This window comes from Anopheles maculipalpis, chromosome 2RL (assembly GCF_943734695.1).
Source record: "Anopheles maculipalpis chromosome 2RL, idAnoMacuDA_375_x, whole genome shotgun sequence".
Taxonomy (NCBI): Eukaryota; Metazoa; Arthropoda; class Insecta; order Diptera; family Culicidae; genus Anopheles; species Anopheles maculipalpis.
The window spans coordinates 41,604,026-41,624,753 of NC_064871.1; the positions used below are offsets into that span (position 1 = coordinate 41,604,026).

At 42.6% G+C, this 20,728-nt stretch overlaps 4 protein-coding genes across 5 annotated transcripts in view; all 4 read right to left on the minus strand.

Annotated features, from left to right (window-relative positions):
* Positions 1 to 727: 727 nt before the first annotated feature.
* Positions 728 to 3,323, minus strand: LOC126558884 (probable pseudouridine-5'-phosphatase). 2 transcript variants are annotated; one of them, XM_050214964.1, is made up of 3 exons: positions 3,180 to 3,323; positions 1,358 to 1,576; positions 728 to 1,137 (listed from the first exon to the last, which is right to left on the minus strand). In XM_050214964.1, the coding sequence occupies exons 1-3, from the start codon at positions 3,292 to 3,294 to the stop codon at positions 728 to 730; spliced, it is 744 nt and encodes a 247-aa protein (XP_050070921.1). In that variant the 5' UTR covers positions 3,295 to 3,323. The 2 variants fall into 2 exon arrangements, with proteins under 2 accessions (XP_050070921.1, XP_050070922.1); XM_050214965.1 differs by lacking the exon at positions 1,358 to 1,576 and adding an exon at positions 1,737 to 1,955.
* Positions 3,324 to 5,749: 2,426 nt separating this feature from the next.
* Positions 5,750 to 9,180, minus strand: LOC126557554 (protein ABHD18). Its single transcript, XM_050213363.1, has 4 exons — positions 9,089 to 9,180; positions 7,315 to 7,582; positions 7,077 to 7,189; positions 5,750 to 6,995 (listed from the first exon to the last, which is right to left on the minus strand). Exons 1-4 carry the CDS (start codon positions 9,178 to 9,180, stop codon positions 5,750 to 5,752), a joined length of 1,719 nt encoding a protein of 572 aa, XP_050069320.1.
* A 5,089-nt stretch (positions 9,181 to 14,269) lies between these two features.
* Positions 14,270 to 17,454, minus strand: LOC126559752 (poly(A) polymerase type 3). The gene is made up of 8 exons (XM_050215926.1): positions 17,310 to 17,454; positions 16,927 to 17,228; positions 16,585 to 16,840; positions 16,297 to 16,493; positions 16,013 to 16,227; positions 15,632 to 15,953; positions 14,876 to 15,193; positions 14,270 to 14,693 (listed from the first exon to the last, which is right to left on the minus strand). The coding sequence occupies exons 1-8, from the start codon at positions 17,452 to 17,454 to the stop codon at positions 14,298 to 14,300; spliced, it is 2,151 nt and encodes a 716-aa protein (XP_050071883.1). The 3' UTR covers positions 14,270 to 14,297.
* A 2,952-nt stretch (positions 17,455 to 20,406) lies between these two features.
* LOC126557351 (dystrobrevin beta) overlaps positions 20,407 to 20,728 on the minus strand; it is a 129,874-nt gene continuing 129,552 nt past the window's right edge. The window contains exon 10 of the mRNA XM_050213082.1: positions 20,407 to 20,423. The gene's annotated coding sequence lies outside the window, so the exon portion shown is untranslated. The remainder of the gene's footprint in view (positions 20,424 to 20,728) is intronic.

The following is a 20,728-nucleotide window of genomic DNA, read 5'->3' on the forward strand; positions in this document are numbered from 1 at the left end:
GAAACTGTGAAGTTTTTCATTTTTTGTTGAAGTAGATTTAAAGAATCCACCATGTTCGATTCGTTTCTTTTTGAAAATAAACTAATAAAGTAAACTAAAATGGAACATCCCCTTTACTAATCAATACTAACGTGATCAATACTGTGATCACGTTGCTTGGTAACGAATAAAGAAAACATAACTGCTTCGATGTTTAAAAACAGTAACGGTAAGTACGCAGCCAAACCCGTCACGATCACGGCTGCTCTAGGGTAACCTACGTACGCAGCCAAATAAAACTAACGATTTCAAAAGCGGTGCACTGTGTAAGCTTTACTTCTTCGGACTGTGATATCAACCGAATGAAATAATCGAAAAACTTTCACACATTTTTATCTACAATCACAACATTGTACCTTTATTTTCTCTGCATTGATACGCGACGATCAAGCTCTTTATCCCCCGTTCTAACGACATAATAAATCGCACCGAAAGCTGTGCAGGAGAAAGGAATCAAAACCAAACAATACACCATCAATCCGTAGTCGGGTTTCGATTTCCCTCCGAGTTAATAATGCTTTGTGCGCTTCCTACGCGATTGAATCATTCGCTTGCACTGCACCAATTTCGCACGCTTGGTGCGCTTCCTAAAATTGAGCTTAAAGCCCACAAAGACCGTCGGTGGCGGTGGCGGCGGTGGCGGCGGTGGCGGCGATGACAGCTGCATCGATTAACACTATTTAGATTTTCACGTAAAAGCTGGCAGTCCGAAATGCTCTGGGCGGAAGTCCTCGAGAGATTTCAATACTATGGTGGCGTGCTTACGCTGTTCTTCTTCGATGTGCGGATCGGGCACCATGACGGCCTGCATGCCAGCCGCAATTGCGGCCGTCACTCCGTTCGGTGCATCCTCAAACACCAGGCACTGGTCGGGTGCGGGACGGTCCTGGAAACGGTCGGCTGCGACTAGAAAGATATCGGGCGCCGGTTTACCCTCCTTTACCTCCGGATCGGACGAACCCATCACCTTGTGGCCGAACAGTTCAAACAGCTCGCGATGGTTTTTTGTCTTCACCTCAACGGAATCGGCCCCGGAGCTGGTGGCGAGCGCAATCGGTACGTTGTGTTTGTGCAGATGACGCACCAACCGTTCCGCACCTGGGTTTTTGATACGTACGGATAAAGGAAAGAATGAATGAATTGCCGAGCAATGTGAATTTCACACAAACACACACACACAACAGCTACTATCGATCTGGTAGAAGGGATATTAAAGCTAGTGCAAAGGAATGGATAGAGCTACGGGAAAGACAACGAAAAGGATTGTAACAGAATACAGGAAAGCCTGGCACCGATACAACCGGTGTTCGAATCTGACCTTGCATCAGCGGCGCCCGGCCAAGATGTAGCAACTGATCGCGACGGAATCGCGCCAGAAACTCATCCACTGTGCAGGGTAGCTTCAGATCGTCCACCAGTATCGAACAGGTACGCTGTTCCGTCGTGCCCATCACCTTCATGCGCGTCGCCCACGGGTACGGTGCGTTGTACGATTTCAACAGATCACGCAAGATGTTTTCATAGATTTTCTCCGTATCTGTGTGCACGACCACCGGGACAGGAATCACGCAACGAAACGGAAGGGACCAGTGGAGCGGGGGGAGGGCGAGGAATTAAAAGCAAGAAAGAAAGAGAAAAAGAAAGAAAAACCACACGGATCGACATTAGTGAGGATCGATACTGTGCCGTTACATTACCTGGCATCAATTGACATTGTTCCATGACGCGGTTTATTCGTTCGGTCGATATCTGCACGTACTCGGCGGCCGTCAACGGAAGCTCTAGTGCGGCTACGATCGCTTCGGCCGCTTCATCCCGCTGAAGGCCCATGATGGTTTGCTTGATCTCCCACGTGTACGTTTTGCCGTACGGTTCCGCGATCGATTGCGTTACCTGCGTGTAAAGATTTTCCGTGTCTGGCCGGACAATACGAATGCCACCGCCCCAGCCGTACAAAACGTTAGATTACAACATTGTTCGAATGGCCCGTTTGCAATGTCCCCACAAAAAGGGTAAGCAGGAACAAAGCGCGAGACTTACATGGCCTGCTATGATTGTGCTCTGCACGTGATCAAGCAAATCAAAAACTGTAAATGAAATATTTCATGATGAAGCTATTGAAATATTTCAAACGATAGGAGTTGGATTGTTTTATTTTCTTCTCCTTGTCAAATATTTTAATTTAAGTTAAAATTTGTTACTTGTTATTGATGTAAAATTTTTTATTTAATTAGAAAGCCTTAGTAGTATATTAAAAGTGATTCCAAACATCAACCACTTACAAATAATGATTGAGACAGGCGCTGTTTGCTTCGTATGTATCAATCAGTGCGTTCACAAAGGACAGCTGTCTCAGGTATACAATAAAAAATTTGAACCAAGCACAATCTGACCTTTAAAAATTGCGACTGCAATAAGCTTAAATATTGATTCCATCACCACACTCCACTACTAGTAAACGAGCAAGCATGCTCTCCCTATCCGTGACGTAGTCTAACTCAAGTGGTTGCATCAGTCGGTCTACTATCGGTGCGATTTCTTATCACCTCATGTTGTCTCAAGCATCGTAGGCATTAGCGAGTAAGAATTTAGGGGAAACGTGGTAAAGCGGGAACGAATTTAAATGCAAAAAGACTTTTACGCCACCAAATTGCTAGAGTGCTGCACAAGGTGTCTGGAGACTACCGACAACATCTTTATGCTTAATTGTTAATTATCGCCTGTAGCTGGATAATAATTACCATTCGTTCGTTAGTAAGCAAAACTGCGCAAGATAATGTATCCCTTTCCAAGGGTACGGTGCCGTGTACAAACTCACGCTTTGTTGGTTCGATATTTAATCAATTTTGCTGCATCCAAACGAAAACCCAAGCAAGAGAAGGGAAGTGTTCTTCACAATACAACTTGCATGATGCAACATGTGTTAACATTACTTCCAAAAATGCACCACCGTACACCCATATAGTGCATGCATTCCAGGGCATCACGATTTCATCGACTAAACAAACTTGACACTGACACTGATGCAGTTTTTGTGCATCATGCAGAGGTGCATGCGAATCACAACACCACACCGAGGAGATCGAACGAGTTGCGTTCCTTCCGCACACCCACCGGCAATGCCGCTCACCACCACTTACCGAGCAACAGCCCATCCATGTCGAAGATACAGTGGGTCACTTTGCGGAACGTCGACATTTTGCTTCCGGCCGTACCGAGCACCGAACCACTACTACTACCGAATAGCCGGCTCATCGTGGCTGCGTCGTGCTTTATACGTTGTTGTCCGCTTTCCCGCTGCCTCTCCCTGGCTGTTCAACCCTTGCTGCTGCCAAGGGTTGGGAATGGGTTGGTGGTGCGCGATTTCCACGCGAAACAGATGTTTTTCTGTTTTATAAACAACCGAGTGCGCGAACTGCTGTGAACTATAATACAAAGGAACGATTTTACGAGAGAAAGAGAGAGAGAGCACAGTTAGTACATTCGGAATACTAGATCAGGAGATTCGCGGGCGCCTAACCGGAAGACTCTCTCTCTCTTTCAATCCGTTTTGTGTGAGGGGAAAGGAGATGTTTGTTTGATTCCAGCCTTGGTGTTATACTCACTCTCACTTGATCCTAGAGTCGGTTTGCTTTGATTGCTTTCGTTTTGCAGCGTTCGGGTTCGGATTTTCTAGTGTATCCTTGGTAGAGAATTCCACTTCCTGTTGCGTCTAGATTGCTGTAGAGAAAAAGAAAAAGAAACGGCAAAAATATAAATAATTGACCTAAGGAAAAACACAAGAAGAAAGAGTTTTATCATACACAAAGGGCATGCTCACAACAAAGTCGTTTTACAGAACAGGGACCATCATTTAACACTAACATTATTCTTGAGATCGTTGATCAAAACAAATCCTGTTTTCTGCGATCCATTGAATTAAGGTCATTGTCAGATGGCGACGCATCATTGCATCGATGCACCAATCCAGCCGGACAATGATGACCGTACGAGAACTCGAACTATGTAAAACAACCCACCCGTGGCTAAGGAAGTATCTTTTGAGGGTGAGAAGTTCAGCCGGATGATGTAAACAATTTATAGCAAGCCGTAAATATCTATAGCCTTTGTCCCTCTCCTAGGATGATATCGGAACAAGCGGCCTGTTGAATGGACCGTTTGCTAAAGATAACGCTTAATTAGCACTAGCCGTCCGTGAGTCCCCGAGATTCATTCGCCCCCTTGTTTTGGGGGATGTGTTCTTCTTCTCGATTCTTATGTAACTGGGTACTTCTTCGACCTGTGAGCTTTGGTTGCTTAAAACTTTGCTCCTTTTCTACCCAACAAAACGTGCTTCTTTATCATACCAGCAGAGAGAGCGAACAGGGCGTACGAGAAACACAAATCCCAGCGCTTGTGTTTCTCGGACGCAATTTGGTACGATCAACGGGCCGGGAAAAGGATCCGTTTACCTGTTCCGTTCGATTACACTCAGACGCACACTGACGGTGGGTTAACTACACTAGAATACGAATATTATAGCGACGTGTGAGCATGAAAGCAAGTAATCATTTTGGAAGAACCTACTGATGCCAACCATAAGCATATTTACTTGCCATACGATTGCGTATACTGGAATCACTTACAACAGAAGCAACAAAACAATACACTAAGAAAAAAAACGTTTTCAATTTTGCAATGTTTTGTTACGGTGCTGTCAAAACCGCGTGGCGATATTTTGACGTTCGTTTGCTGTTCTTTCATATTTAAAATGACCGTTTTTTTGTTTGTGTTAAGACTAACCAAAATACATCAATTTGTTACTTGTAAATGCGAGTAAATCATGCCCTTTTCTCGTGATCGTAACCAAATAAAATACCATTTTAGTAAAAAATGTTTTACACTTTTACTGTAACAACTTTATTATGCAGCGTAAACGAATCTTTGCAGACGAAGTTACAGTACATAAATTAATATACAAAATTACACGAATTATCAAAGGATGGTACAACAATGGTACAAGCACGACCGTAACTAGCGATTAAATTTGAATAATCTAAGTAAAATACTCGTAAACAATGAATAGTTTTACACGTGGCACAGATGAGCATATTGTGCGTAATGATCAATGACTTGTGTAAATATCTCAAACAAATGGCAAAAAACACACATTTCTTCCTGATTTTCATTCTCTCATTCTGTTTTCTCGCATCATCACGGCCTGTCTTCGTCTTTATCTTCTAGCTGTTAAAAAATCAGAATGTTATATCTCTCTCTATCTCACTTCTCTTTCATTATCTCTTGTTTTACCACATGATCACGCGGTTATGTTGTGTTATCACCTTGCACACACTTTTACGACGTCGATCTGTGGTAACATGTGCGCAGATTTTGTTTTCCAGCTGTGTTAAAAGCAATTGGCTGCTTTTATTTCTGTGCGTTTTCGGTTGTCTCCGTCGCAGTAGGTTCCATCATACCGTGGTATGATGGAGCGAACGATGTGTCATCGTTCCAGCGCATACGGAACCACTCGTCTGTTTGTGGAGTACTCTCGAAACTCGAGGCACTATTCCTTATCAAACGTAAGGAACTTGTTTCTTATTTCCCCCCCATGTATTCCCATGTCTTTGGAGGAATTGCCAGCTGTCTGTGGGAGTTCTCCCAGTTAGACGTGTCTTTGGTTTCCCCTTGGCTTTTGAACTACCCTTTGTAGTTCGAACAAGCTGGTCGACTAGCCTTGCTTTGTCGGCGGTTCGGGAAGATTGTCGATCGTGGGCGTAGGTCCGGTTGCCACACCGTTCACCTGTCCACAGAGCCGTTCAGCTTCGGGGACCCACTTTTTCTTTGCCCTTTCAAACGCCTCAATAATACACGACCGGAACAGCTTCTGGTGCAGTACGTACGCACTGACGTGGCCAGCATCAAGGTAACGGATTTCAGCTCCCGGCCAAATGTCTTCCAGACTGGTGCAACCATCTCGCGGAATGTACGCATCGTCCTTCGCACAAATCGCAATGATAAGCGAAGTATCATAGGGTACGGAAAAGTTCTTCAGATGCGTACACTCGTCCATCATGCCACGCATAAATTGTAACGCTTCCCGTTCCCACCACCGTTGCTTGGTCGTATCGATCGGAATACGTTTTTCTTCCGGCGCTCCGTCCGATGTGGACGTTGAGGAGGAGTTTGATGAGCCCCAGCTGATGTACTCCATAATTTTTGAACCAACCGATTTTGAGCTCGTCGTTATACCCTTCTCTTCTGCTTTCACCTCCAATATCAACTTGCTAGCGGCTGCTGAACTTCCTTCCGCCTGCTGCAGTTCCTCGGTGTGGCGCTTCAGTGCAAGATGAATTTTCATATTCAATTCATCAATCTCCTCCTGCGTCAGCTCACAGCGCACATTCGAAAGCAGCTTGTTCAACAACGGTTCGGACAAGTTGAGCGCGTTCGTCCGATTAATGTGGATGAGATTTTTCGACTGTTTCTGCTCCCGTTCCGGTGTCGTTTCGCGTATCACGGTCAGATTGACGTCCGACGATGGATCGCCACAGACCAGATCCTTCGTTTCGTTTATGTCTAACCGTAGCTCCTCTACCGACTGGTTAAAGTTCTGTATGAAATGCTTACCGGCTACGAATGCGTCATCCACTACGGTCACCATTTTCGACAGCCGCTCGCGGAAGTTACCATCCGCAAAGTATTGCGTCTCCAGCACGTCCCAGTTGATGGAATGGCTCATGACGCCTTCGGTAAAGACGGATGAGGCGGTTGACCAGGATAGGCATGGGACGAGTACAAGCGGTTTGGGCCAGTTTGTTGCGGCGAGTGATGCCATGTGTCCTCCCATCGAGAGACCGGTGATGCCTAGTGGACCGTATCCGTTCCGTTCGCACCAGTTCAGGAGTACGAGCGATTCCAGCACTAAGCAACCACCCATGACGAAGATGTCCGACACGTTTTGCAAACTGGACGCACTGGAAAAATGTATGGAGGAACAATGAGTTACAAAAATGCATAAAATTTAAGTTGTTTTTTTTTAATAAACACAACCTTACCGCTGTTCTTTTGGCTTCCGCAAACCGTAGAATGGATTTTCTAGGATTATCGCACCGAGATTCGCTTCCTTAAGTAGCGGTTTGGCGATCAGATTCCGTCGTTTCCAGTAGTACTGCAAGTAGAGAGCAAATAAACAGTCATTATTTCTAAGTATTATTAAAAGAAAATACAAATGATTGTACTGGACATAGATTGCTCGGATTTTGAATAATATACCAAACTTGTCACTTTACTTACATGATCACCGGTACCGGCCAGATGGATACAGATCGGTTTGTATCGCTCGTCGTTCCACCGGAGCGGCAACAGTATCTGGAAGTGTGCGTTCTGTGCCACATCCGGCACCAAACCGGGCATGTAGATTTCCAGTGGCGAAAGGAACTTTCCCTCCAAAATTTTACAGTCCGAGTGTAGCTCTTCTTTGGTAATTTCTACCGGATAATCGCGCGGCACCAACTGTGAACATGCGGCACGATTCGAGATGATCTTCCGGAACGCAAACAATCTACAGGAAAAAGAAGCGAAAGCATCTTAGAGCATTGTCCTCTGTAATAGATCCTCCGGAAGTGCTTTTGGTGGTTATTTTTAAAGCTACAAAACAACCCGACACGCCAATTCGTCATCAAGCTGTTTGGCGTCAATTCGAAAGTACATTCATCTGGTACTTATTTTCGACTGTTTAAAAATAACGCTTTTTAAAAGGATGAAGTCCATATCACATCACCAGTCAATCAGGCTACTAGAACAGGTTACAGCTGGTCCAATGGCTTGGCTTGAAGATGAGAGGTCTCCATCCATTGACAAGGTGGCCAATGTGGGGAAGGTCATGGCAAATGGGCTGCGCATTAAACGCATGCTGTATACGTGATCTCTAGCAGGCGTTGCTTTCGTGAAGCTGGAGTGAATAATTTTAAAGGATCACGGCATGCTTGTCGAATTTGTCCTACAGCTTTTTGTACGGGAGCGAAGTACTTTTAAGTAGTAGGGCGAATTAAATAGAGAGAAAATCCTAATCCTAAGCGTCTAATTTTTCATAATTCAACATTTTTTAGGAATTCGCGAGGTGGGGGAGAGGGAAGTTAGGTGGCTGCGGTACTCCCTAACCGGCATTTTATTATCAGTCAAGCCACCCCCCCATCAGCTTTAACGATGAGACCAAATATTTCGCTTGCATCATAGCCTGCTTAGTTCGTCATTTTTTACAAATTCAACCGTATTAAATGTAAACAAACCTCGCACCTACGTCTGGCAGCACTGCCGGCAGCTTTCTTTGCATGTGTGTGTGAATGTGGATAAAATACGCGTCCAATAGAGACTGTGTTAGTGACGTGTGTTGGTAAAGAATGAAATTTCTTGTTTTTGTTTTGAACATGGTGTGCGAGATCGTACGATTTTTTATCCTCTCTCTCTCTCTCTCTCTGTCTCCAGTATGCGTCAAACATGCGTTTCGTGCGTACACAGGATATTGCGTCTTTTGGAAACGCAAAAACACCACCCGCTAGACACCACACCTTCCTCTACACCAGTAAATCCGTTTGCAAAAGCACACTACCTGTAAGCAACAACACGCACGCACACCCCCGCCGACTCGCTCACGTACGCAACACAACTCTATGTTGACAATATTGTTGGTAACTTGAGGAACACAGAAGCAGAAAAAAATATGATCCAGAAACTTCGGTACACGTCACTGACCGGGCGCCAATTGACTCGGGGGTCCATTTATCACTAAAAATAGCTCATACTTTAGGACCCACTGCTGAATCGTCGTCGTGGGTCTCGCTATGATCTGATCTGAGGGTGTGATAGGCGACGCGGTGTTGCTGCCAACTCTAGGGATTGCATACTTGGTAACAAGCTAACTCATATCACCATCAACCAAAAAGAACACTCTACCCGCAACCGAATGCTAAGCGAAAACTAAATTATGTAATTTACACTATGCTGCTGAAGTTTTTTTTTAAGGGCGCTATTTTAGGCACGGTTCACCAACCATCCCATCTATCCATACCTTTCGAGATTTTCCGGCTTGCCCCAACCTTTGCAGAAGAACTTGGTCAACAGCAGCGACCGATACAGACCGTCCAGGCGCGATGGTGGCATTTTTTAAAGGTTGATTTAATTTGTCACAAGGGATGATAACACTGTTTCTCCTTTGTTGTGCACGGCAATTTCGAGTAGGATCTGGGTTTAATTTCTTTCCTTTCGCACTGATTATTCGCACTTGACAACCGACCAACAAAAAGGCAGCTGTTATCGTATTCACACTTTTCTTTGTGCCGTTTCCTTAAGATTCACAGCTAATACTGCATAATTCCAGTACAATCAATCACTTTATTTCACTTTCATTCAGGCGTTCACCTTGGGCCAGCTTGAACGTCTTCGTTTCAGATGTCCATTTGGTAAAAAGTTGTTTGAAGCGGTCGCTTCTACCGTATGTACTGTCGCTTCGTGCTTGAGCTGTGCAATTGAACCACCATCGCGCTGACTGCGAGAGCTTAAATAATTTCGAATAAACAATCGCACACAGCTGCAGACGGAGCGTTGCTACGAGATACAGTTGTTGTGTGTGTGAGATTGGGGCACAGCGACTGCCGTCAGTCGCGTTTCGAGTGTTGGTGAAAAATTGACAAACGATCTGTTTACGATATGCATTTGAAAAAAAAAATGCAGTTTGGCGGTGGCGCAAAACAATTTCAGTCAAAAATACCGTTGAAAGCAAAATAGAAATAAAACTGTCCTTGCTGCTACTGTTGACGGAAAACATGTTTTGCTGTTTATCAACCTTTCTTTATTTTTATGATGGTTGATTAGTCACATTTTTGATGCTATACTAAAACATTCCTTGCTGCTATATTATGTATGTTTGCAAGCCTTATTCATTGCCTCCGTTTTGAAGTTCTTTGTCCTTGAAATAGACACATATACATTTATGTGCAAATGGTCGGTCAGAGACATTTCTAATTAGATAAAAGGCGACACGGACATCACGCCATGCATTAGATCGGCCAATGATGATAGAGAGCGGCTGCAAACACACTTCTATATTCCTCAATAGTATTCGGGGGCGGGTGAGCATCAATGGTCATGCTCGAAAATATGCTAATACCGCACACCATACCGGCGCGCTGTGCTAAATTAGTCACAAATTTTACACACACCACCAACCAGAGAACAACGGCACAACTATGTACGGACGAGCCTCCAAATCTAGCTGTACACACACGGAAGTTGGACAGGTCATGACGAGCGCGGTGTCCGATAAACAGGCACAGGCTATAGCTCTCACCAATACCATTGTTCACCATTCATGCAGTGAAAGCATATTACAACGCTTACAATTTATTTTTCAAACTTAAAACAGTAATTTTTGTTTTTAATAATTTTGGGCTGTTTATTCCGCATCTTTTTCTGCTGTTTACATATTGTGATAAAACTGAACCTCTTTCTGTCGTCGCAAATGACTGTTGCCCCTTAACATTAAATACTTTAAAAAAACTATATACAATATATAAAAATTTTAAATACTATACTAACTGCACACGCTGTTTTCGGATCTAGATTTGCAGACCAATAATCTAACAGCTTACCATTTTGAAACGAGGGGTTAAATGTACCTTTATTGAAAAAATCTCAAATCGGTATGATCGGATACATTGATTGTTACAAAAAAATTTTTGGCCGCCGCATCATGACAACAAAATTATCCTGCCACACTGTCGGTCTTCTGTTGTGTAATGGAAAAGTCCTCTAATGCTGCTGCAAACGTTTTTCGCCGTGTTCAAACTTGGCCATGAAACTCATAATTTTTAGACGATCATCGTACAGGAGGGACATACAAATGCATCATATGGGACTCTGTGTATCCACAATGAACGCGGTACGAGATTTTTCGAAAAGGTATTTTCAATGACCATAATAATATACGACAATGAGCCGTCATGTTGGAAAAAATACAAAAATATTTTCAATGCTGTTGATTACAAATATAAAGAAAGAAAGCATATGTAAATTATTAATTCATAATTATTACAACATATTCTTCTCAATTTTGCTAGCCAAAGTTTACAGCATAAAATTAACAAAACAAAAAAATGATATTGAAAAACCCCCATTCAAATCATATTCAGCTAGGAACAGGTAACCTGTTAGCGGTGGCCGAAAAATCCCAGATAAAAATAAAACTCGTAAATTCACTCAATTAATACCCCATCAATTTCCCAGCTTCGTGCTGTACAATATTCGTACACAAGCACCAGCAAGGTAGGTAAGTAAGAGAAATGAAAAAGCCTTATCTTAATTTCGATAGTTCAATGTTTCTCTGACCCTCACACTGTATCTAATATTTCGCATGTGAAAATACTTTCTTTTCTCCTTACACTCTTGCTATAGTTCTACGACAATTTGCAATGGTGTGAAAGAATAATAATCATTTAATTTTGTCATTATTTATAACATTAGACGTGTTATCATGTTGTGTTTTTTTCCTTCTTTTGTTTTGTTGTTGTTTAGCGATCATTTTTTTATCATTTCGTTTTCAACTTCTGCTGGGGGTTTATTTGCCCCTTTTGCACACACGCACACGCAACGCATTTGCGTCATAATTAAGTAAATGTATCATAAGTGTGGTTGTTGTTCTATACATCATTCGAAAGATATATTTTAATTGATTTTTATACGTTGCGCTGTATATGGATGCTGCTGGACCGTGCTTCTAGAGGGCCATTCACCATCCGCACAAATGCATCCCATCCTTTGTCCCAACCACGGTTTTGCTTCTTTTTTTTTGCGCCACGGTGCGCGCTCTTCTCCTTGCCTCTAAGCGGCAACGCTTAACGGTGGGGGCTTTGTGGGTTTTCTTAACAACACAGTTTTCGATTCACAAGATTAGATAATATTCTTATAGTTTTGCAGATTATTTACTCTCTACTGTATCAGTTAAGGGTTTTCTCTTTTTGCTGCTATTAACTCATGAGCGTTTGGATGTTCCAACTCTTAAAGACGGGTAAGAGAAGTGTGTGAAGAGTGCTTTTCTAACTGTAATTCTCTAGCAACTAATGCTTTGCCGTACACCTCTTTTCTAATCAAATCTTATCATTGCATACTTGCATGCTAGCCAGATTGGACGAAATAGTTAGAATTATATGCCAAACAAAGAAATTTGAATTTGATTGTTTGCCTCCGTACGACGCGAGATTTCGGGATAACTATCCATAAATTCGGTTCAAACAAATACCAAAGTAAAAAAGACCCTTACTTAGAATATCTTCCTGTGCTTTTGCCTTTGCCTTTTATCAACTTGTAAAGCAATAAATGGTCTTATGACCAAGGATTGAATCAATCTTCCATGTCGGAATCTGTCGGATAAAAATCCATTCAACAAAAAAAAAAAATTTAAAAATTAAAATATGAAAATATGAATCAAAGAAAATAATATAATTCCACTTCCCACCTTCTTCTTCTTCTTAATGGCAGTATTTCAGCCAATGTTGTTATAAAAATAACAGCACTAATTATAGCTAAACCACCATATATACGTCCTTCCGTCCTTATGCATCTTTCATCGAATAAACATCGTCCCTGCTTGAACAAATTCTCGGTCATACATTTGTTGTAGTCAATTTTTGTCACATAATTTCTTCGCCTTGTTATATTCTTTCTTTTCAAATCGTTCAAACGTTCGCTCTATCTCGCATTTTTCGTCCAAACTCCTGCAATTATGTACAGTTTCACTACTAATCTCCTTATCCTCTTCCCAAGTTGTCTCTTATTAGTACACTAAATGATGCGTCACTACTACCAGAGAAACTAGTTCGTCTAGTATAATCATATTGAACCTCTTACACAGCATAACACGCGTGTAAGGGTACGGAAAAGTTAAATATTAACCCTTGGCCGTATCCATTGTTTGCCGTCGGATAATGCTCGGTTTTTTTCGCTCTTTCTAGTCCCCAACTCTTCGTTGTTCCTCTCTCGCGGGCTGCCTGTTGTTGCGCTGCCGAGAAGTATCCTTAAGCAACAATACACACACACACATGTAAACCGGAATATTAAGCTTATACAGGAAGGGAGAAAGTAAAATCACTAGGTTCTGCCACTTCTACTACCTCTCTCATGCTCTGCTATCCAGCAGACTTTACGAGTGTCAATGTATCGACGTCTAGCGTTAAATGTGTGTGTGTGTGTGTGTGTGTGTGTGTGTGTGTATGCTTATTCTTTACAACCTTATCGCTGTTCTCTCTTTCATCTTCCGCAGAGTTTTGGAGATGATGAAATGTACAATTCTTACCTTAAAAAAACGTACACATCTAGAACTGCTAGAGAAACGGAGCTCGGCATATACGGTCCGACCTATATTCGATAGAAATGTCCATTCCTACACTCTCGATTGCGATGATGACCTTTCCTTCTCAATGATATATACATTTGTTTATATGTTTCTGAAAAGGAAAGCAATGCAAAATCAAATTAAAAAAAAAACAGAAAAGAAAATCTTTCGATACATGTGTGCGTAAAATGCAGTCGTTGCCTTCATATTTTCTGACCTACGTCAGGATTTTTTGTCATGAAAGCATCAATATTTGCCCGTGTGGCATCAATTTTTGACAGGGGATATCACTTTTAGTCTCCAAAGCAACAATATTTTTTAGCTCCATTAGCCAACAGATGGAAACCAAATTTCTTATCAAGTGTAAAATACGAATATTCTCTTCACAAAATGCTACAAAATATAACAACTTTAATGTAATGGTACAAAAATGTATAACGTAGAGCCAAAAATTGATCCCTTCGAGTCAAAAATTCCTGACTTAGAAGCAAAATGTGGCAACAACGACTTTAATAAATACTAACCTCGCTATTACATCCAAACATTCATCATCTTTTCCAAGCTTTTCTATCAGTCTGTGTGTTGCCTGCTGTCGTAGGTAGAAGGTGCGCTACCTGCGCATCATGGATAATTTTATTTTTTTTAATTACCTTCATATCATCGTCGCCACCATTTTCTGCTCCATTACTGCTCCACTCCTTACCCCTCCATTCCTCCCTTTCAGCTAAGCAACGACAGCAGCAGCAACAGCGGCAGCTGATACAGCAACATTTTTTGCTACTACTACCCGATCCTTATTGCTAACATCACTAGCATCGTCAGTGGGAGACCGTCGCCCATCAGTGGGGGATACGGATACTCCACCGTGGAACAAACCTTGGCAATGAGTCAGTCAAGAGGAACAGGCTACCTCTGCTGCTGCTGCTGCCGCCGCCGCTGCAGGTGCCGTAGTAGAATTGTTACCATTGTTACTCTCATTACCATTACCGTTCGTACTGGATGCAGTGGTCGAGGTGGACGGTTCGAACGGGTTGTTATTTTCTTCGTCGAGCATCCCGGCGACACTGGACGGTGGTGGATCGTCCGACGGAGAGGAAGCGGAAGGAGCGACACTTTCATCCCTTTCACCATTTACTGACGTATCGGTGGACTGTGATGCGTTCGCCGTGGTAACAGCAGTATTGGACGCATCGTTTGCTTCGGTGCTATGCGCCGCGTCGGTAGCATTCATTTGCACGACCGTCGTCGACGATGTACTGCAGAAGCTGCCATTCGAGGTACCGTCGAACTAATACACGCGTTGCAAGACGTATATAAGTGGATGAAAGAGAAAGGAACAAGAGTAAGCATGATCGTGTAACTTCGTCCCCAAAGAGGGGCTCCAAAAACCGAAAGCAAAAGTAAATTGAAATAAAGAAATCAATATACAGGGAAGGCGCTACCGTCTTCGGGGCAAAAGACTAGACTCACGGAATCGTTACGCCGTTTTTTGCTTGCACTACCATTACTGCCCATAGAACCAGCGATAGGGCTGGTTAAGGAGGTGGCAGTGATGGTGGTGCTGGCAGCAAGATCGCTTGATTTTCGTTTACGAGAAGCAGCGTCTGCCGGGGAAGCTGACCCATTGGAATTGTTAACGCCCACCGCACTGGACGACTGTTGCGTGTAACTGTCCGATATCTTTCGCTCGCGTTTCAACAGATTCGGATCGAGATACTGTGTTAACTGCTTCCGGCGTACGTGCCGGGCTTCGATCTTCATACCATCCTTTAGCAGCTTAATGTGCACCTGCGGAAAGATAAAGCAAAACAACTAAAATGTAAACATTTTCCATTCAATTACATTCTCATTTTTCAACCGAGCATGCCCGTGATAAGTTATAAAAAGAACAAAGAGGAAATGCCTTGAGAAATTTGTACAAAACCAGCACAAGAAGACAAGAGAATATGGCACCGAGCCGCAATATTTAACCTTTGTTTCAAAGACCAAAAAACACCCCTCTACAACAACCACCACCGGGTAGGCCATACATTTTGTAGGGGAGTTTTCATACTCAAATAAAATAAATGAAAAAGAAAAAAAATTGTTTATGCATTCCACAAGTTTCAATCTGATAGCTCCATTATATTAAATGGTATTGAAAAATAAAAATGCATACTATACCCGTGTCGGTAGTCATTAAAATAAAGGTTAAATTAAAAGAAAATACGTTCCCTTTTCACTTACCGCATGTTTGTGTACGGAATCAGTAAAGTTTTGTATACTCTCCGTAAGATCGACGTTCAGGTTTTCGGACCGCTCAAACTCCAACCCAATGAACCAGAGCGAACAGAATGCGGTCGGTTTCCCATCGGCACCATTCAGTGTGGTGGAAGAATTCTGTTCATGCTGCTCGTAGCACTTCGGATTAACGTGAGCCAAATTGATGTGCTGATTGCGCTCCAGGTTCTGTATCAGATAGCGTATCTTCGATTCCACCAGACCACACCATTCGAGATGATCGTCGGCATTGCTGGAGCTCACCAACAGGACAATGAAATGACGATACCTGTAATAGCGAGTTATTATTTGAGATACGAAAATGCTGTGGATTTACCGCAAACTTACCGGTAGAAGAAACTCGGCGCTTCGAACAGCTTTTCCCACAGCTGCTTACCCATCATTATATCGTCCGTTATTTGCATGCCACGTTTAAACTCCATCAGCATAACCTTGCGCGTCGAGCTGGATACGTTGAATGTGGAATTTTGTTGCGGATAGGCCGGTGTTATGATTGGCATCAGATGAAACCGATCCTGCACATTAACTCGCGGATCCCAAACCTAAAGTTTACCAAAGAAAAAAGATGATTCATATATCGAAATTTAACTACTTTGTCGCCCAAACTAAACCTGAAAGCCAAGATTGACGTTGTCGGGCTGTTTGAGCAGAACCGGTTGAGGCCACTTCCAGCGCGAGAACACGAGGAAAAATTTATGCACCAGTGTGGCCGCCACTGCGTTTGGATAGAGCTGACAGGTGCGGGCAACCAGCATTGCCCAGGACACACCGCCGAAGTAACCGAGTGAGTTTGAATAAATTCCGTGACCTAAAAATAAAAAAAATCATCAAAAATAATACATTAAATGTATTATTTGACGCCGCCCTGTTGCGTGTTTTAAAAAAGTGGAAATGCTTACGTTTAGCCCAAAGCTTAATCGTACGCAGTGCCAACCGAAAGTTGTCGATGTTCGGTACGAGTCGCAGTATTTCATCCGTCACGCGACAACCGTTCAGACTGCGGACAGACTTTTGGTCGAGATTTTTCAGCAGCATATCGTCGCGTAGATCGAAATTGTCCGGAATTTCCTTTAAAGCCAGCCGTGCGAACAATAAATCGATCTCAATGCCATCAAAGTTCATCTTGATAACGGGCACAAACGCTTCTTCGACTGCCTACAAAGGAACGGTAAGAAAGTCATAGATATATAATCGTAACGAACGCTAACTAAAGCAGCGCCTTCTCGCCTATGCTCACTTACTCTGCATTCGGTGACTTCCGGTTGTTGCTTCAGCAGATCAAAAAACGAACCGAAGTAATCCGATCGCTCTATATTGCGTGGCGCTACGCACAGTGCATCAATATCAGCACCCTTATGGTGCACACCAAGCCGGTATGAACCGAAGGTATAAATTTTACCACCCAACTTTTCGGCCATCGCTTCCGGCATATTTTTCGCGATCGATACATCGCGGACCCACTGCTTGACGAGTGTGTTTAATTTGGCCAAAATTTCCATCCGATGATTCAGTTCCTCCTCTGCCTCGAACACGTTAAATGGTTCTGTAATGAAGATAATGCCTTGTTATAGAGTAAACCCAGATACAGAATTTTCGCTACCATTCCTTATCCCGACCAACGTACCTAAGCTTTTTTCCAGCTCTTTTGTCTTTACAATATCTTCTGGTTTTGGTTCGGCCGTGCTGATTGCTGATGTCATGCCAAGTGTTTTGGTGGCCGAACCTCCGGAACCACCACCGTTCGACTGGGACCGTTCTGAATTCCACATTATGAAGTTTGTGAGTTGGTGACGCTTTCTCTACAGCTACAAATATTCGAATCGCGCACACAAAAACTTCTCAACACTTCCTTAAGTACAACCGCAGCAGTAGTTTCATCCACTTCCTGGCAGTCAGTTGTATTCGTCCTTAAATGGTCATCACACTATGTGCTTAGTTGCTTGACTTTCTTGTTTGCAGCACACATACACTGACCGTACATTAAGCTACTTTTCAAATGCACCCAAATTAAGAAAAAGATACGACCATTGTACGTACTGTATCGTACGTATTATGCGACGCGATTAATTGCACCGAATATATTGTATTTGAAGCAAATTATCTGAAATTCAATGAGGATGAATTAGACAACAGTAAACAGTACGCCAACAGCCACATATATCTCACCGTAAAACGTAACACACGGACTACTTGCTTCCCGATACAAATTAATGCTGAACATAAACGCGTTAGCGCCCTCTGGTATCACCCTCCAACATTCCTTTGCTAATAATTGGCTGCAAAACACTCCACATTAGCTGTTTGGCAACTCTTTCCTTGCGTTTCCGTTAGTTGTAACATTAGCTAAGCCTAAGCACTAGCCTCGCTTCGTTAGGACCTCTGTTCCAGCGGCCGGTTTGGCATCCAACGACATACGCCAATCTTTCGGATTTTTCGCAGTCGCAGACAACGTGTGATGTCGGCACATTCTACAAGTAAACAAAGAAACAAACAAAACTATAAAAAATGGAACCAATCGTAATTCGTAACGATGAGCGACTGGTGACAGGGAACACTTGTGAAATGGCTATTTCACTTTCGAATAGAGAAGTCATGAGTACTGTTTTGCACGTTACAAGATTAAAAACATCGTAGTAAGCCGTTCCTGGAAGGATGTTCCCATTCGCACTAATCTTATCAACTATAGACTAGAAGGAAGTGGTGAGCAGGCAAAAGTTGATCTGTAGAATCCGTGTATGGCCCATTTTCTGCTACGTTGATTTCGCTCCAGCTCAGCAGTAGCAGTTTCTTCCTTCCTACACGGCCGTGAAATTTGCAACAGAAAAAACACCCTCTCGCCTCATTCACACCGTGCACGTCGGCCCTCTCTACCGTAAACACCACGTCGATCGTAAAACGAGAAGTCAGCTTTTTAACCAGCCAGCCCAAGTACAAACACACACCCCAATGACAGTTTCCGACTAAAGGAGTGTACGAGGGTGAAAGAAAATTCGGGGTCATTCCACAGTGAGGTGGTGTGGTGTTTGGTGAAGTGCATACACATCAAATGAATGTATGCGAAGGGGGGGTCGTTCATGTATGCCACAAATCGCCGCGTTTGCTTGGGAAAAAGGCAACAACCCACAAGGAAACTTTACTTCACCACACGATGGCGTATGGGAACGCGGCGAATGAAAACAAACGGTTGCCCAAGACGGCTGGAACGGCAGGCCGTAGAAACAACGCACTTTAAAACAAAACGCACACCATCGAAAAGAAAAAGAAAACTTGAAACGGAAACAATGTTCTCTTCGCTCTACACCTTTGCCAACACTTTGTACTGGCCGCTGTGCACGAATTCACACTTTGCACCCGGCCATCGTTTGTCCGGAACACTCTGCACCGCTACCGTGTATGAAAAGCTGGCAGGTTCCAGCTATTTATTACCTCCGCGACTAAACCCTCTCGCTACGCAATCTAGTTAGATTACACACTAAGTTCATAGTTACGGTACCGTGGACGACGTATCGAAACGGTCCCGAACAGTGAATTCGCTGATGGGACTGAAACTCTGTTCCGACAATAACTGGCCATAAGCTACAATTCACGAATGGTTTACCTATGGAGCCCGTCCGGTCGGTGGAGAGGGTAGAAATTACAGTATTTTCACTTCCTAGTGCCGCTTGCCAAGTCGCGAGGTGCCACTCAAAGCCGCCATTATTATTATTCTCATAAAACGTTCTGTACGGCGTGAGTGCTTCACTTTGTGCTGTTTGACGGTCATGCACAGTTACAGGGGCTGTCAATTTGTGACACAAAAATGACAATTTCGGCATTGCAGAAAATGAAGTAAAAGAAAAAGGTTTATTTTTCACTACAAATAATTTAAAAACTCCATTGGACCGTCATAATCAATTGTAAATAAATAATTTAAAAACTCACAAATTTTTAAATTATTTTTGATTGTATGTCGTACATATTAGGTCAATTAAATTAAGTACTCCCAGTATTATTTTCCTTACATCTAAAGATCACAATGGTCACACTACAATTTCTGGCCGATTGCTGCACTTTACAGCTGCTTAGAGGCATATTTGATTCTTCTAACCAGCATTAATTTAGCAATACGGTCAGACCAATTTACCTGAATAAAAAAAATCAGCACTAGTTTGTTTTTTAACGTTGCTAGACATGAGTAGCGGCATCTACTACTATGTTCGGAAATGTGTTCTGTGAAATGGAATTGCTTTCGAAAGGATTTGTAGCGATCAGAATTCAAATGAGGAATAATGTATGCATTGCTTTATTGTTACACACTAATATGAATACAAATATGTTCATCCGCGATCATCATTAGCTCTCCTTTTCATGAGTATAGTAAAGCTCCCAATAATTAAGGATCTTTTGCAATTGATCTGCCTAATCTGATGTCAAAGGAAAACGAATCTCTTAAAAAAAACTGGACATACAGTGTGGTATTTCTGCTGTACCACCTTTCACTTTCTAATTATGTGACGCACACCAGATTACGATGTACAATCTGTATACGGAGGGGAACATATGTTATTGCTCAACTCATTTTAAAAGTCGCTCCCTAGCTTTCTTAAAATGTTGCTTAGTTTTTCGCCTGATCAATTGTTCGTGGTGTCTGTTACTTGATGTTTGGAAACCCAATTATACCTACATAAATAATCTAGGACACAGTTAATTACCTACTTACGTCTTACTAATATGTGCCGTTTTTTTTTGTTTGTTTCTTCTAGACAATTACGCTTAATTCGACGATATCTCTTGTGGCTTGAATGTTCCCTCATTTACTCTTTTGAGTATAATAATAAAGCAAAACGAATGGATGGATACTATTGTTGAACCATTTCTCCGTTCTAGTACTGGTATTTTCTCCACACCAAATGTTTGCGAACGATTAAATGAAAAAAAACTGTTTATAAAAAAGACGATAAAAAAGATAGTTAAAAGAAATAGCTATTTTAACCAAAAAGTTAAAATTGTATAAAAAATGACTATTTATGTAAAACTGTTAAATTTGACTTCATTGGTGATGGG